Source organism: Oxyura jamaicensis, chromosome 8 (genome assembly GCF_011077185.1).
Source record: "Oxyura jamaicensis isolate SHBP4307 breed ruddy duck chromosome 8, BPBGC_Ojam_1.0, whole genome shotgun sequence".
Taxonomy (NCBI): Eukaryota; Metazoa; Chordata; class Aves; order Anseriformes; family Anatidae; genus Oxyura; species Oxyura jamaicensis.
The window spans coordinates 21,517,493-21,535,152 of NC_048900.1; the positions used below are offsets into that span (position 1 = coordinate 21,517,493).

The 17,660-nt window shown below is 53.0% G+C and overlaps 1 protein-coding gene and 1 long non-coding RNA gene across 4 annotated transcripts in view; both read right to left on the bottom strand.

The window, feature by feature from the left end:
• ERI3 (ERI1 exoribonuclease family member 3) overlaps positions 1-17,660 on the bottom strand; it is a 115,694-nt gene that overhangs the window by 72,402 nt on the left and 25,632 nt on the right. For all 3 annotated transcript variants that reach the window (XM_035333262.1, XM_035333260.1, XM_035333261.1), the window contains exons 4-5: positions 15,577-15,636; positions 13,274-13,365 (exon numbers count right to left, since the gene is read on the bottom strand). In XM_035333262.1, coding sequence (XP_035189153.1) covers positions 13,274-13,365; positions 15,577-15,636 — 152 coding nt within the window. The remainder of the gene's footprint in view (positions 1-13,273; positions 13,366-15,576; positions 15,637-17,660) is intronic.
• Positions 12,654-13,172, bottom strand: LOC118170747. The gene is made up of 2 exons (XR_004752860.1): positions 13,105-13,172; positions 12,654-12,970 (listed from the first exon to the last, which is right to left on the bottom strand). It is a non-coding gene; the product is annotated as an uncharacterized LOC118170747 (long non-coding RNA).

A 17,660-nucleotide genomic window follows, 5' to 3' on the forward strand; every position in this document is an offset into this window, starting at 1 on the left:
GGACAGGGTGGGTCGGGCGGGTGACAGCGTGCGGGGTACCTGGGCAGCGCAGCCTTTTCTCCTGCTTTGTCCCCGGGAAGGAGCCAGAGAGGATATCAGTGCTTCACGCCACGTCCCAGCACCCAAACAGCACAGCACCGCTGTGGGCAACCACTAACAGCCTCCACAGAAGTGAGGACTGCGACCAGCACTGCCCAGCCCCACCACCGGGACCGAGGCGCTCTGGGGCAGGCAGAGGGACGCAGAGACATCCAGGCACTGTGCCTGCGTTCCCGGCAGCAGCAAAGGGGTCAGAGAGCCGGCTGCCCCTCTGCCAACACAAACGTGCTCCCGAGGCTGCGCGGGGAGAACCACCCGGCACGGGGCACCACGCGGCAACCGCACCGCTGCACAACATGAAGGTCAAGGCGAGTCAGCTCTACAAATGTCAACCTGTCATCTCCGGATATTAATGAGGGCTGACCAGCAGCTAAAATGCATCCATGCTCCATTAGTAATAAGAGAGGCACGACGCAGGAGAAGAGCACGCGCCGAGGCACCGGTGGCTCTGCAGGGCCCGGGGAGGTGTGGTGATGCACGAGATAAGCGGGGCCGCTCCAGCTGCCTGGGTAAGGAAGCAGTTGCCACACAACCCACTTCACTGGAGTGTGTGTTATCTCCTTCCATCAGTCTTTAATTGGATTAGTGTAATGAGGCCAAAAAACCCAGGCTAAGCAGCGAGGCTAATACCTGGCACTTGCAGGCCTTCCGTTCTTTTTCCTGTGACGCCCATTGTGGCCAGCACTGCCTTCTCCCTGTACCAGGCAAGTTTCTGCCCAGGAAGCTTAGAAGGCATGCTGCAAGCCAGAGCAGCTGAGAGTCCCAGCAGCACTACCTGAAATGCCAGGACACCCACCTCCCTGCAGATCCACCCACATGCTACAGCCACATCCCTCTTCCCTGAAGTTTTACTTAGAAACCTGGGAGAACCCCAGCCCCCATGTTTTCCAAGCAGCAGGCTTGTGAACAGGAGAGTCTGTTACCCCAGGATGCAGCCGGAGCATTGTAATGCAGTGGGAAAATCATCCTGCCACAAAAAGTACACAGGGCAAGTGGCTCATTGTCACTCGCTGGTCCTGCAAAGCACTGCGTGCCTTCCACTGCCATCAACCTTAATGAAACATGAAGGCATTTAGCACCGTATGAGATCTGGCCCTTTTATGGGTATCTGTCTGTGCATCAGCTAGGTGCTGGCAGAGATGCTATCTCAACATTAAAAGCAAGGCTGTAACACAGCAGGTATTCAGCTTCCAACAGAAAATGTTCATCAACAATTGCACACACATGATGCTACAATAAATCTGTGTGCTCCCGCTTAACAGGTTCTCTTAAAATGATTCATAGCTCTATTTACTGGGCCTGATTCTGCTATTATGCATGCGGTAGTAAATCTGGAGTAACTCTACCTGCTGTTAGCAAGTAGCCAGCGAGAGCAAGATCAGGACTGAGCTGTTGCAGTTTTAAACAAGCACCTAATTACCATGCAGGAAACCAGGGCTCGCTGGCTCCGCGGTTCAGCTGAGGTTAGGAGTGCAGCAGGCAGGAGCTCTGCACTCCTCCAGATCAGCAAAGGAGCGCTCAGGGGTAGAGCTAACGCTCTCGCAAGCCCTTCCAGACAGGGAGGAGGACTGGGAGGACTTGCCTTTGACAGCAGAAGTGCACCAAGTTGCTCCCAAGGAAAGAGAAGCTGGAAAGTCTCCAAGGCTGAGGTCACCCTCTCAGCCTTGGGAATGTGACACTACAAAAAAAAACAACTATTTAAAAATGGATTTCTAAACACAGGCTTGCTGTGACAGTTCAGCTGCTTACTAAATATAACATCACAGAGCATCTTATTAATAGCAGTGCATGGTGTTAGCAGACTGTGTACACCTACGGCTTAGGCATCTTCTCGATGGAAGTCACCAGCGTGACAGCGAGCTGCAGCTGGTGGGCTTCCAGTCGAGCATCAGGAAAACTCTTCACCGTGCAGGAAACAAAGCACCAGGACAGAGAGCTGGGGAATCTCCTCCCCTGGAGATGTTCAAACTCACCTGGAGAAGACCCTGAACAAGCTGTTTCAGGTTGAAATTAGCCCTGCTTTGAGCAGGGGGTGGAAGAGAGATCTCTATGGAAATTGTTCTGTGATTCATGCTGCAGCGGAGCCTAATTACAAAGGCAGAGCGTGTCCTTCCTCTGTCTGTACGGCCTCTTATGAAGTCTTTCATACAGACCCTCATCCAGTAACTGCCTGGTCCTCTGCATACGAGCAGTTTTAAGAGGCAGAGTTGAGACTCCTGCTGCAGAATCCTCTAATTACTTCCTGAGCGCAACAGATGCCCCCGCAGCGCATCGTGTCTGAGCCCCCTCAAAACCCGCACAAGAATTACACTAAAATTAAACACACTTCTCCTCCCACCACGCCATCTCCCACTGGAGAAGTATTCCTCTGCAGGAAACAAGCGTGGCAAGACCTAGAGCAAGGTGCTGCTCGCGGACTGACGTGTCCTGTCCCGGTTCCTCAGACTCGCTGCGCGGCGTGCCGCAGGAAACCTCACCTCTCCCCTGCCCTGCCTGTCCTGCCCAGTTAGCTTCCACACCCAGGAGCAGGGCTTCTCTGCTATGAGTCATAAACTGCTTAGTGCCTAATGGTAAAGCCTATAGACGCTTAACATAATGCAATCATGTCACTTAAAGGCCATTAGTCTCCAGCCTAAGCAGCATGTTCCCAGTCACAAAGGAGCCCTGCGCGCTTTGGAAGGCAGGGGAAGGACGTGGGCAGCCGCGCGGGTCACCGGCCTCGCGGTGACGTGAAGCCCCAAGCAGGATGGAGCCCAGCAGAACGGCACGGGGAAGGTTGTGGCAGCTCTAGCAACCAAACGGCTTCGTTTCTGGGGCTTTCTTGTGCCACTGCATACAGCTGAAATCAGCAGAAAGCCCCTGCTTGCAGGAAGGAGAACCTCTCCAGCACCAGCCGTGGATGTACCGCTTACAAAGGGGACAAGAGCCCCTCACCCCCACAAAGGGACTGGGGCCTCTGGCATCGCATCACCTCCCTCCCCACCGACTAAAGCAGATCATTTATCTAGAAGGAAATACGCCACTCTGCCTTGCGAGGCTGTCTGGCCAGGGACACCCCCCTCCAGCACTGTCCCTGCCCTCCTCTGGCACCCCATCACCTGGTCCCCTCTCCCAGATGACTTCTGTGATCGTCTCCTCCTCCGCCGCCCACCAAGGGGAAGAGAAATCCCACAAGGAGCCGGCGGGATGGGGTAACCCCTCGTCCCCTCTGACAATACAGAACTGAGAATGACATGCACAACAGCACCCTGGGCTCTTGGCACAGCCTGCGGGCCTGCTCCTCAGGGTGCTGAGCACAGCTTTCCGTGCTGCTACAGACCAGCCCTGCGCGAGGGGACCCAAGTTCAGCCTCTCCTTGCGGGGAGACGCCGCTCCCCGGCTCCGAGCCCGAGCTGCCATTAGTATTTGCTTCGGCAGAGAGAAGGAGCGGCGAATCCTCCAGAGCAAAGGACAAGTGCAGCAATTAGGATGCAGGGGCTGCGGGAGCTGTTTAACAGCCCGACCCGCAGGTCAGTGCCGCCGACTCCCAGCCCCTGCATAAATATTGTATGAGGAGGGGAGAGGGGCCGCTACGAGCCACCCTCAGCGCCAGCCCTCCCCCCTCCATCGCCACTCCGCAGCTCGCTAGATGCGCCGGCACCATTATTTACAGATGTGACAGTCGGGAAAAAGCACTCGAGTAACCAGGGGAATGGGAAGGGGGCTGCTCGGCGGAGCAGGAGCTGGCGGCCGTGGGGCTGGGGCCCGTCCCCACCTCCTGGTCCCCGCTGCAGGGCTCTGCCCCGTGTGGCTCAGCACCAGTGTGGCACGGGCAGCCCCTGAACAGGGCCACGAAACGCCAGCAGGGCAGAGGTTTTGCCAGACGATCACTTTACCGTTAAGATCTCCACCAGCGCAGCCCTGCAGTCAGCCACCCCTCTGTGCTGGGTGCCGAAGCCACAGCAGGCAATGCTGTTTAGACGTGGCCCCCACCCGAGCAGGTCCTTTGCCGTACAACTCAGCTTCCTCTTGTCCTCTCCTTCCTCTGCCCATTCTTTTGCTGGAGGTGCCCATCGACTGCACGCTTGCTACGATGCTCTGCACAAATGCAAAGCTAGCTTCAGGACCGCTGAGGCTGGGGGCTGCCAAGCACAAGCAGCAGTGTACCGGTGTACCCACACATTCCTAGGGCACGCAGCTAACAAACAGCCCTGCCCAGGGCAGCACACAAGGGCTGCGAGGTGGGGAACGCAGCTTGGACGCGCTCCTGTCCCCGGCACCCCTCCAGAAATGCCTCCGCTGCTTTGTGGCTGGCTGCTGAATCCGAGGCAGGCAGAAGCCTGGCCTTACCATTCTCAGCTTTCCTGAGCTCCCTGTGCAATTAATGGGCTTAATTATTGATGGCAAAGGCAGGGATGGGAGGAAAGAAAGAAAAAGCCAACGAGAAGGGAATGATGTGGGGGTGGCAGGCGCCAAAGGTCTCCGAAGAGCTTCCCTCAGCCTGGAGCAGAGAAAGAGCCCCTAGCCGCTCCGCAGCTCCCACGGCCCTGCTCTAATGCTCCCTGACATGCCTCTGAAGACAGCGAGCTGTTTGCAGTCACCACCGTGATTTGTTAGTAATTATTTTCACGGTGTCACATTGCTGTCACTCTCTTAACAAAGAGACAGGCAGCCCGAGGCTGCCTGCGAGAAAGAACCAGCAGAGAAAAGGAAGTGTCAGGCACCCAGGGATCCTCTTTGCTTCCCGGGTTTCATAACCAGAGTCCTTACCAGCTTCTGAAGGAACTTCTGAGGAGAAGTGGCAAGTCAGAATCATCTCCCATCCTCGTCACAGCAAGAGGAATTAATTACTTAGCCCCCTCCTAATTTCATCTTACCTGAATAACCAGTGCAAGACCCAGGTGCTCTGAGCCCCTTAAGCCACCAATTTGCTTCAGGTCTGCAGCAAACACGAGAACTTTGGCAATCGGTGACTTTTAGCATTCTCCTTGCAAGCTCCGATTTCTTTTCACGTGGTCTTGCCATCAGACTGCGCTTCCAAAGCCCAGCAATCCTGATGGCAACACCCCAGCTCTGCCCATCACCCTCGCACACGTTAACCCCTCCACATCAGCCTCGTTAATTCCGTCACGCTGCCGGGCTCCACGGGGCAGCAACGTTTCACTTGGCATTTTGCAACACCAGGGATCTCGGCAGCTTCCTCCCACCTGAAATGCACAGCCTCGTGGCTTGCCATCTCTGTTTTCTTACAGACCTCCCCCTTGAACCGCCTCCCGCCCACTTCACACCTGCTGTGCAACCACCGCCATCCGTCCTTGTGCTAACGCGGCCGTCAGAGGCAATCACTCCTTCCCCAGCGACTGTGGAGCTCGCTTGGGCCCCCCAAGGAATGGAAGCTATTTTGGTACCTGACGTGTCACACAATGTAAGGACAGAGAGATGAAAGACCGAGACACCTGGCCAGCCAGCCCTTAAAGCACCCTTGATCTCTGTGCGGAAAGCCAGAGGACTTCATCCGGAGCAATTCCAAGTCTGACTTGCAGCAGACAAGCGTTCTTCCCCTGCCTGCTTACCGACAGTGCACAAGGGTCATTCCCCGCAGCCACCGGGAGACGTGGGTATTAATTCACCCCCTTAGCACAGGGAGGGTTTGGAAATATTAAGCCTCGCCACCTAAGCAAAACCCTCCCGCAATTACCTGCATGGAAGAGCATCGACTCAGAGGGCAGCTCCTTTTCAGGGGTCCTTTCAATAACCCAGAAACGGCACATACGTGCTGTGAGGAATTAGGATCGCCATTGGGAAGCTAAATGGTCCATAAAACCTAACGGCTCTCTCTGGCGCAGGGAGCACAGCGAGCAGGAGGAGAGGTCTCGGCAGCCTCCCACTGCCGGGTATGCCGCAGACATGCACGACTCCACGTGGGGACGGCGCTGAGCCCAGGAGGACGCTGGCACCGAGACCAGCCCAACGCCCAGAGGGAAAGGGGAAGCAGGGATGAGCGAGGGGCACCTACGGAGAGAAGACGAAGGATGTCCCAGAATGTAGGTGCTGGGGCGGATGGGAGGAGAAAAGCCCTGCTCAAAGAGAAGCAAACAAAGCTGGTGGGACCCAGGGAGGGCAAAATCCTGGGCTGCAAGAGCTTCCTGCACGTGGCCCTGCTGGCACATCACCCTGCATCCTCATTGTTCTTCCCACCAAGTCCTCCGTCCTGCTCTTCTGCGTGTGCCACCTCCACCGGCCTCGCACCAACACCTGGTCCTGAGCAGTCTCCGAGCACGAGACACGGCCTTGGTGTGCCGGGCTGAGGGCAGCACGCTGGCCAAACACAGCAAAAGGTGACTGCAGCGGGGGACACTTAGCTCAAAAGGTTAGTCTGCAGCTCGGGTGTCCTGCACGCCCCCAGACATCTGCTCCTTGGGAGTCAGAGTGGCTGGACAATGCACGGGAGGATACGCTGGAGGGAAAATACCAGGGCTGACCTCAAGATGGCCCAGTAGGTCTTTGCCAGCCAGGAGCTTCAGGAGGAGAGGGACTGAACCCATCCAGGAAAATGGCTCCCACCAGGAAACACACACACAAACAAAATGCTTTCCAGAACACTACTGAATTACACAAAGCTTGACTAGAACAAGGCGCAGCTCCCAGGCTGGCAGTACTTTCAAGCAGAGCTCTCTAACCAGAGCAGCCACAGGAGTGCCACAGGAGAGCTCTGGGCAGGCAGCGCTGGTGCCAAGCCACGACTGCTTCGCCTCCGCTTGGAAGTCAGAAGAGCCGACGTCCAAAGGGAGAGAGCTGACATTTTAGCCCCAGCATGAAACGCTACAGCTGCCTAGTGGTAGAAAAACTAAGCTTTTTGAAGTAATAAAGAAGAGTCCCGCTTTATGAACCTACTCCTCATGCCACTGACAAGAAAACCCAGATGACAAAAAGCCTTCCAGTGGTTTATCCTCTACTGCCCTACGTTCAGCCAGCTTTTCACTTCCCCAGGGCACAGGTAACCACAACGTTGACTGCTATTAGAGGCCTCTCCTGCAAGCACAGCGGGCCAGGGCTGTGCTTTTTACCAAATGCCCATTATAAATCCATCGGTTTTGAAGCCATTTTGACTGAATTCATTATAACACTGGACCCAGAATTCACCTGAGATTCTGCTGCAGAGGGATTGTTCTTTCTTACTGTACGAGCAGGCAGTACTGGGACCGATGGCTTGCATTCTTCAGTGCAATTGTCCAAATACAGCCTGAGCTATTTTATCCAGGAATTCACCTCCTCCATTCATTACCCCACCTCAACGGCTCGTTGCTGGAAACGGAGTATTTCATGCAATGCCCATCTCATTTCCCCTACGCTGTGAATTTATTCCAAGTTCCTCCACCACCTTTCACACCGTTTCCAACTTTTTTGGTCCTAATTCCCAAGCAGCAGCATCCATGCTCCTCAGAGCACGTCAGGCATCACGGCCCAGTTAATCTGTGCCCTGACTGCGACAAACACCTTTGCTGTGATGCACCAGCCAAGAAGCAGACCCGAAGGTAACAGTCGACTGCACGAGGATCCCCGCGCAAAGATTTCACGTCCAAAGCCTAACGCAAAGGGATTCGCAGAGCCACACGTTGCAGAAGGTGTTGTGCAACCAGCACGTTTCAAACAAAGGCAGGAACAGAAGACAGCTGGGGAACCACTGCAGGAGGATAAGGAAAATAAGTGTGCTAGACTCGTTTGAACTAAGTGTTGCACACCCTTATTTTTAAGGGGGGGGAGACCTTAAAAATAAAACATTTATTTTGCATTACTGATATCATTTCCTTTAAAAACAAAAAGCTGGCCTGCGGGGTCACAGAAGCGAATGGGGTCAGTGCTACTCCCTGTAAGTGCTACAGAAGAGCATGCTCATACGGCTCCCTTGCTCAGCTCCAGCAATGCACTTTAGGATGTAATTACATGAACAACTCCATCAGCAACGCTGACTCCAAAGGTTCCTGACCCTGGATATTCAGTCCCATCCCTGCGCCGTAGTTCACCACCCTCTTCTTGAGCCAATGTAGCCATGTGAAAGGGTACACCATCGGCTTGGTCAGCAAAACAATCCCCGCTAAAAGCAATGACAAAAACAAGCTATTCCAGGGATTTTTAGTTGGAAAATAATTATTTTCTTATTTTTAAACACAGATTACTGTGATAAAGAACAGCACACGCAAGGGACACCGACACCATCAATCCTTCCCTTGTGACCTAGGGCCAGTTCCAACCCGATCCTCCAGGACAGAAGACCAGAAGGAGCAACCCGCTGACACTCCGAGCAGGTCTGGGAAGGCAGGTGTCCTCCAGCCAGCCCAACTCGTGCAGGAAGAACTCAGACACTGAGATAAGATGAAGCAGTGGTGTAATTCACTGCTCAGAATTTACTAATATGCAACCTAGGAAGAGCACCAAGGGCCATAAACATTTCAAGGCACTTCACAGTGTTTTATCACTGTATTAGAGCACTTGCCTTTTAACATTTATTTAAGAAATAAACTTCTGAGCAGTAGCTTCCTGTGAAGAAATAAATTAGCATGTTCTGACCAGCCACAGCACAAGCACCTCCACGTTGGAGGTATGCAGAGCAAAGCCTACACCAATTTTTACCTATCTGATGCACCTGCAGAATGATCCAAACCTGGAAGAAGGATTAACTTGTGCTCCTGACGTTACGGTGTCGGTCTGAGATTCAGCTGTGGCTCAGCTCCTTTCTCTGCCTCTGCCTGCCTGCGTGACCACAGGCCCATCACTTAACCTCGCTGTGTCTCAGCTCCGTAGCCATGAGCACACAGCAAAAACGCTCCCCTCGGTTGCCAAGATTAATTCCCATTGTGCTTAAAAAGCAGGCAAAATGGTTCCACGCACAGAGGGAGGCAATCTGACATTTCAGAAGAGATAAAACCACACTAAAGAGCTTACAAAGCAAGGGCTCAACCCTGGCAGACTCCGAGTACCCTCTCTATCCACTAAAACCCTCTCCTGCAGTCAGCAGCACGTTACCCTCGCCACCCAATGCCACATCAACGCGATTTGCCGAATCACTGGTGGCAGCTGTGTCCTGGGTGCAGGATGAGGTCCCAGCAGCAGAGCAGACTATGTTGGGTCTGAATCCGGCCCTGGAGCTTTCAACTTGGAGGAGAACTTGCAACAGGCTGAAGGAATCCTCCCGCTGGGCCTGAGGACCGTGTGCTAACGAGGCTGTATCCCCACTCATATTTTAGCTTGGCAGGTCTGGTGCTCCTTTCATCTTTTGCTTCAGGTAGCTCTCTTTAATTAATAACATTTCTGTGCCGGCGCAGGGAACTTTCCACCCAGAATGAATGGCCCTCTCTCATTAGAACCACGACTGTCATGATGTATTCAGGAGCAGGAGCGTGATTCATTCCCCTGTCTGGGAACGAGGGGTGCTGCTGGGGGGTGGCGGGGAGAAGAGTCTCTGTAATGAGTGACGGAGATTCGCTGAAGTTGATGTGCGACTCTGGCGGCTTGAACTGCCTTGTCAGGACAAGCCTTCAGAAAGGTGATGTTCCTACTCAAGAGGTTTTCCTCATTAAAGAAATTGCATCTTAACAAGAGGGAAGAAGGGGAGGGGCGGCAGGAGAGCTGCTGTCTCCCCGACTCCAGCCCGGTTCACACGCAGCCGGAGCTGAAAGCTGGCTGATGTGAGCACAGCCGGCAGAGATCAGCACTCCTTTTCTGAGCGCTCTCACGCAGCAGCCAAATCCCCCAACAGGGACTTTCTCTCCTGTGTTGCACCAGACCCGTAAAGAAGTCACTGGTGGCAGTGCCAAGGACCTCAACTCATGCCTCCATGAGCCCTTCCCGGGTGCTCGTGTCCCCTTCCCTGCACCCAGCTCTTTGTGGTGAGTGCTCCCTGCTGTCAGAGGGAACTCGGGCAGAAACAGCTGTGACCTTCCACGAAAGCTCCAACATTCAAGGAAAATCAGGTCTGCAGCCACTTGTTCCCTGGAGATCCTTGAGCCAAGCAAAGACTTCACAGGTCCTGTAGCAGCTGAGAGCCATCCTGAATGCTACAGACCCAGACGCTGCTAGACACCATCGGCAGAGAGCAGTACCTTGGCAGTCGCCATTCCTCTTGTGCTTTTCTTTGAGCTAAAAGCTTTACACACCTTCAGCAGGGTTATGTCCTCACATCCACCACTGACAGGCTGGAAGGTTCCTCCTGTGTTCCAGCCGATACTCCCCATCTAGCTTGCTCACCCCGCTGTGCTTCCCAGTGCCCTGGCACCTGCTGGAAACAGCCACAGTAGACAGACCTGTCCCAAAAATACCGTTTCCAGCTCCTGAAGAGCACATGCAGACTGAAGCCAACCTGCCCAGGTCTCTGCTGGAGAAGCCAGGAACGAGGCTGCACGGTTTCCCACCAGCAGCCAAGCTGAAGACAATGGAGAACAGGAACTACAAACCACATGAGCCACTGGTAAGAGGAACACAGCTTGCTTCGCAGACAGCTATGCAAGCAGCTGTCACTGCTAAGGGAAAGAAGCTGAGAAAAAGAGCAGAGTCAGGAACGGACCTGGCCCAGATCACTGCTCCCCAGGCAACGAAGCACTGCAGCAACACAGACCCTTTGTAGGCGGCAGCTCTTCAGCAAGGGGCAGCATCGTGCTGTGGAGGAAGCATCGGTGCCGTGCCTTCAGCCTCAGAGTGCTGAGGACAACGCACGGACCCTGAAACCTCACACGAGGGGCAGATGGACTGCACTTGGCTCTCCCATTCCCCAGAACACTGTGGACAAGGCCACAGAGCAGATGCCAGCAGGTGTATCTTCACCCCAGAGCAACGGCTTTATCCTTCCAGGTGCACTTCACCTCATTTTCCAGAATTCCTCTGGAACCAGTGGGGTTTTCACTGTGCAACACTTCCAAGAACACACTGGACAAGCAGCATCACCTCCACTCTCGCTGCCCCAGTGCCTTCAGTGCCAGGCGTGTGGTCTCCACAATGCAGAAGGCACCAGCCAGAAGTCTTTTAGGGAAGTCCAGGGTAATTCCCTGGAATACCTCCTAGATGTTCCACCTCTCTGCGGATGTATCTATCTCCCTGTCTGAGCAGCCTTGTTTCAGCTCCGTGCCTTCCCTCTTTCAAAAGAGATGCTCAGTTCTGCTTTGCTAAACCCTATTTGGCAATGTGTCTAAACACACGCAAACTTAATTAGTTCAGGAGGGAGACTCGGCATTTGTGGTGACGGATAAAAGTAATGGGAAATGAGACAAGTCAGAGCTGGCAGGGAGTCCTCACTCAAGCCTCATTCACCGGCACGGCGCTAATCAGATGTGACGCTACACGCTGCTGCACCCAATCGGCAGCGGAGCGGCGCGATGCGCTCCTCACCGAGCGGCTGCAGCCCGGCTCCCTGTATCTGTGTGGTTGGAAACATGAAATTTATTTTCTGCTCTGCCCTGGAGACGCTTCAGGATTGAATTCTGAAGTTAATGGTTTAAAAAAATTTTTCAAAGGAAGAGGGAGAAACGAAGGACTCACTGCAGCCTCGTGGCCAGGAGCGGAGTCTTCTTTTCCAGATGACTAGTGAGGCACAATCCATGCGAGAGACCACTGAAAATGGTGAATCAACTATCTTGGGTCCAGATCTGCGTGTCCTGCTGGGCCAGCTCACCCCACAACTTCTACAGCTCACCAGAAACAGGACTCAGCTTCACTTCTATTTCCCCTACTACAGAACTCTGAAGCAGGAAAAAACCCAGAAGGCTGCCCATTCCATGCAGATGCTGAGCTAGGATGTCGTTATCTGGGAACCTCATTATCCCACGTGAAAGGGATGGAAAGATGGGCTTTGAGCACATGCTAATTACAACCCTGTTCCTCACAACCCTCACCAAAAGCAGTAAACTGGACTCAGAACAGCGATAAAAAAGTAAAGCGCTGAGAAAAGATAACAGGTGAGAAAGGAGATTTTGGAACATCCTTGCAGCTGTTTTTGTGCGGGTCTCTAACAAAAGATTAAGCATGATATACAAATAAAAATATGTATTAATTCAAACCAGAGACAAAGGAATTGGCAATATAACTCAGACACAAGTTCTGGTCATGGCCTCAGCAGAGACCCAGTAAATTCTGACTCCAAAGAGCATGGCAAATTTCTCGTCTCCACTAGCGCTTGTGCTGCTGCTTCAATCCCCGTATCTCATGTCTCACTAATCACACCAAGAAGAAGTAAGGAGCTGCCACTCTACAAAGACCACTCTCTGCAGGGAGAAAACCAGTGCTGATTGCTCCCAGGCTGTGTGCAGTTTATTTAGGCTTCCAACCTGGGGAAACCAATGTCACGGGAACACCAAGTAACACTACTAACGAGTTGTGGATGTCAGCTGAGCACTGTATGTGTCAAGTCCATGCTTTACCAGTATGATAACAACAGGAGTCTTTACCCAGCACGGTGAGGAAATGAAAAGCTGAAGCGAGATTATAGCAACCCAAGTGAATTCAGCACAATGACACTGATCTGCAATTACCTTACAGATTAGATTAATTTAATTCTTAAACACAGCCCCACTTTTTTTAAAAAAAAAAATCCCATTTCCAGGATGCTGATTTAGCTGTTTTCATAACAAAACACGTGCATACACCAACACCTGGAGATCCCAGTCCCCACCTGGTACTCTCTCGATCCCGGTCACCCAGCTGATGGACGCGACCTTAATGATAAGAACACCGACGAAGCGTGCCAGAGTTGGCTCGTACTCTTTCCAAAGGCTACTCTGATTCACATCCAGTTAACATGCCAAGACGACAGAGAGAAGGCCTTGCATGCCAAAGTCAGGTAAGGAGCACTGTTTGATTTGGGTGTACAGTGATGGTGTTCACTCATGCGCTCAGATACCCATCCCTTTGGAAAATATATTGGATAAAACCAGAAAACATTACAAAGCCCCGGTTTAAACCTTTCTTGGGGTTATGAAAGGATTCATTTGCTAGAGGGATTATCCTAGGCAGTGATCTGGCACTATGCCTAGCACCTACCTGTCTTCTTAAACAACCCTCCATTCCCAATTATGCACGGCAAACAACGATTTCCCTGAAAAACAAAGACTAGGGACAGTCGGAGGCTTGTAAGAACAAAGACATCCACACTACAGGCAAGCATGGAGCAGTAAAGCCCAGAAAAATCTCCCTCCCCTTCCATACTCACATCACTTTCAAATCCCAGTCTCCACAGGTCACAAAAATCGACTTGACGCTGGGATCTAAGAGACCTTCCTTCGCCATCCACTCGTCAACCCTCTGAAAGGAAGGCAAGAAAAGGGGATGAGTTTTGCAGAGACAGGCCGAGCCACAACAGTTAAACTCAGATAAGCTGCTTGCAATCAAGAGAGAAGAAAATTGTGATCTTATCCACCCCTCTCCCTCTCTCTCTCTCCTCTCTTTGCTTGCCATCTGAACAACAGCACGTTTGGACCTTTGAAGATTTCTGATAGGAGACATCAGGCAACCAGAGCGGAGATGATCTTATCAGGCATCGCAGCTGCGCTGCTCGCAGAGGGATGGAAGTTGTGCAGCGTTAACGGGATGATACAGCCCCGCTGGTACTTGCCATACCTCTACTTCAGCTCTCCCCGGACCAAAGGGGCTTGTGCTAAGTATAAACCGTGTCTTCTCCAGCCAAGAGGAGCACGCTTATTTCTTGAAGCTCTCCAGTGTGGCCTGGGGGAGGGAAGGAGAAGCCAAAGCAAGAGGCTCCACCGTGGCTCTCCAGGCATCAGGCTGGCAACTGAAGGGAATCGGGCAGCAAAACAGAACTGAGAAAGAGATTCCGACTACCTGCTTTGATATCCACGGAAACACAAGCATCCTGGGACAGTGTCCGTCACCCACAGCATTTCTGTCATTCTCCAACTCATACAGCTCAAAGGGAGAGGGGGAGACATAAAGACTGGCGACACCCAAGCACCGTGCAGCAGTAACAGGCAGAGCCACGTGCCCCCCTCCTCTCCAGGCTTGGCCTCTCCTTCCTCCTTACAGTTCTGAGGTGTTCACTCTGTGTGGGTTTAAGGTGAACCCCACGCTCCTGATAAACTTCCCACATGGAAAAAATATGTTCTGGATCCGCTTCAGAAATGGGCCAAATGAACCTGGAGGCGCAGAGTAACCAGGCAGAACTACCTTAGGGCTAAGCCCTCCCACCCCTATCTGAGAAGACACTCCAGCTAAGCTAGCAAATCCTTGCCATCAGCTGCCCAAAATGCTCTGGAAGCAGGTGACAGGCAATGGGCTGCTACCCTGCAGCCTCACTAGCAGCATTCCCAGTGCTTCAGCAGGAGAAATCTCTCCTCTCCCCATCACTCGACACCTTCAGCTCCTGAACAAACACGCACGCCCCAGAAACTGTCTGACCCAAGTCGGATTTTAACCTAGCAACATGCAGCTGTGCTAACACCTTCTCAGTCCAGCTCCAAAGCCTACAGAGATGTTTCCACGCTCTGTGAAACTCCCATGGGATCGGAGCGGACCATTTCCTGCCGTACCCCAGTGGCAGCGTACATTCACCCATCCATCCAAAGGTGTTCCCTCCCGGGGCAGGTAGCAGGCACGGCCACATGCTGCTGTCACACGCTCTCTGCAGGGCAGGGAGGGCTGCCCCAAAAGCAGAGCCCAGCCTCCCACCCCCAGGACCTGCGCCTCCCTCCGGCCGCCCGGATCTCGTGGCCAGGCTCCTGCTGCAACCCACCGGAACTCCCTGACGTGAGCACCCGCGAAGCCCGGTCTCCATGGAGGGCTTTAAAGCCTTTGATTTGATTTCCGCACGTAAGCAATTGTTGCAATTATTCTGATTAGGAACAATTAGGTAACACAGCGGTGGAAATCCTGACAATGCATCGAGCAGCAACCTGCAGCCTGAGCGGGCTCTGCTGGAGGAGGTTTCCTTCCCTATTTGACTACCAACAAAAGCTATTGATGGAGAAATACTCCCAAGCTAATTAAGCCCTAAATGCTGTAGGAATTCAACATTAAGCAGATGGCGTTATTAGGGCTCTATCTGCATTCGCACATCCTCCAGATTAGATTTTAGAGGCATTTTCCTTCCATACTACGTGTATTACCAAGCATTAGAACAGGTAGAAAAAAATAATTTAATAAAGTGCTGAGGGAGGGAAAGAAAAAAGAAGGCAGAGCTCCCAGAGCAGTGATCTCGAGCAGCGTCTTGGTGCTTTAAAACTGGCTCAAGCGAGAATCGCCTCTTCTCCTATCTACTGGCAGGAGTTTGGATATCTTGTCAGTACCCTTGACATGAACAGCTGGAGATGACAGATCAATGGTTCAATACTCTCAGCAGCGTGTCACTGACGTGACAGCAAATGTTATTCTAATGAAGCTGTAATCATAGTCAAATTACGCGGTTCGATTCTCAGCAAGGGGAGGGTGCAGGGAGCGAGCTGAAGGGAGGACGACAGGAGCAGAGGTCAGAGGTGAGGAAATAAAGGTTACTCTGCTTACCTCAAGCACTTGCTGGAGGCTGGGCTGCCCATCCACCATGCCTTGAATAATCCCAGTCAGCTGAAACGAGAGACAAACAGAAAGCAGACGTCAGAGCGGCACTCAAAAGATCATTAGAAAGGTCTCCGCTCCTGTCCATCTCCCTGCGACCAAACCACGCTCCCGTGACCCAAGTGGGCATATTGCTGAGGGGCCAGCGCAGCAGAGCCACGGGCAAGGGCAGAGCTCCATCCCCAAAGCAGGACAGAAGGGGGGCTCCTGCCCACACCACGAGCAGCCAACTCCCACAGGGCAGGACACGAGCAGGGAGCCGTGGTGTGACTGCACGTACCGACACGATGCCCCAAATGCTGCCCCTTCCACATCTCCAGTTCTGAATTTGTCCCGAATTACCCAGGCAGGGCAACTACTGGGGGCTCTGGGCATGGCCCTGCTACCAGAGAGATGCCAAAACTGTGGTGTTAGATTATCTGCATAGACCACTATTGGTAAGCGAGAAGCACAGCGGGTCCATTCATCCTCCGCTGTGCTGGGCAGCAAACAGTCGTACCTGGACAGCCTGGCACACGCACAAAAAGATGTGGTCTCACGGGCCTTTGCCTGCGTCTGCCCAGGCTAGCTCGAGGCACACAGAAAACAGATAATTTTTCTGTCTGCCTTCCAAGTGACAAAACTGTCTTTTAACATATTGAATATCGGAGGTCAGTAGCTTGCCATCAATGCACCCAAGTAATTAAAAAAATCATTCTCAAACCGAGTGCACACTGCGGTATTTCGCTTCACAGGGCACCTTCCTCAAGCTACACACACCTCGCACGCTTTCACCACGCGGAGCTCAGCCGCAGCCCGGCCGCACAGCCTGCCACCCGCACGCGGTGCCGCAGCATCCACCCGAGAGCATCCTCCGGGCACCTCCCGCGCAGGGCAGAGCGCAGCCCACGTGCACACCACAAACCCTGTCCCAAACCGGAGGGCCAGGCCTTAGTAAAAGCACAGCAGCTGAAAGCAGCTCGGCTGCTTCCACCTCTCTGTTTCATCGGCGCCTCAGCTCACAGCACTCAACTCGAAAGGAAGGGGGGGGAAAAAAAAAAAGAGATTAAACTCCAATTAAACTGTAATTACATTTAATGAATACCAAATACCTGACTCACTGAATAAACTGTAAGTGGAAAGATTATTTTCTCATCGTGACTTCCATGGAATGGTAATATATACCTTTTAGGGAAAGGATTTTAATTTTAAGGATGTAGAGTTCCTCTAGGTGGGTTTCTCAAGTTCATCAAGCCATTATGAGGTGGAATTTTAAGGAAGTGGAGAGACACACACACTCTCATATTCCAGAAACTGTTTTTATATTAATCTGTATTTTAATTGGGTAACAGCTGCTGCCTACAGACTTCCCGTATTCTAGGAGGCAAATAGATTTAGGAGATTAACGCGTGGCTCTTCTGAGCATTTTTTAAAGCTCACTGGCTTGTGTCTTCCTCCCCTCGCTGTCCTCCCCAGGCATTTGCCCAGCAGAGGTGGGCAGCTCACCTACTGCAAGGCGCTGCCTCAGGCTCTCAGGGCAGCTCAGACCAAAACGCTGGGAGCAGATGACAGATGAGCATCTGGGAGATGTCAGGCACCTCCTGGTGTCAGTCTGCACCAGCCTAAAGTGGCTTCTGCTGCTCCTGGTACCTTCAGGACCGCGCTGCTCAGCACCAGAGCCGCCACGGCAGGGCGGATGGGGTGGGATGCCCTAACCCAAGCTTCTCAGGAGGACGGAGGGATGGGCAGGTGGCTGCAGGGGCTCCGAGTCCCACCAAAGAGTCGCTGCTTGATCTCACAAGGCTCCTTCCCTCCTCAGCTGCCAGGCCAAGCGAGGCACCAGCTCACCTGTACACGAGGACATCCCCACGCACACGGGATTCACGCGGCAGGAACCAATCCAAAGGGCCACAACCACTCCATGGGTGCATTTCAATTCAAACCGGTGCCCAAAAGGGACCAGATTTCTCCCCTCCCGCTTTCCGATCCTTTCTGTTCTCAGCTGTGTAAGGCACCTCTAACACCCACCCCAGCGCCTTGGGTTTCTGCGGTGC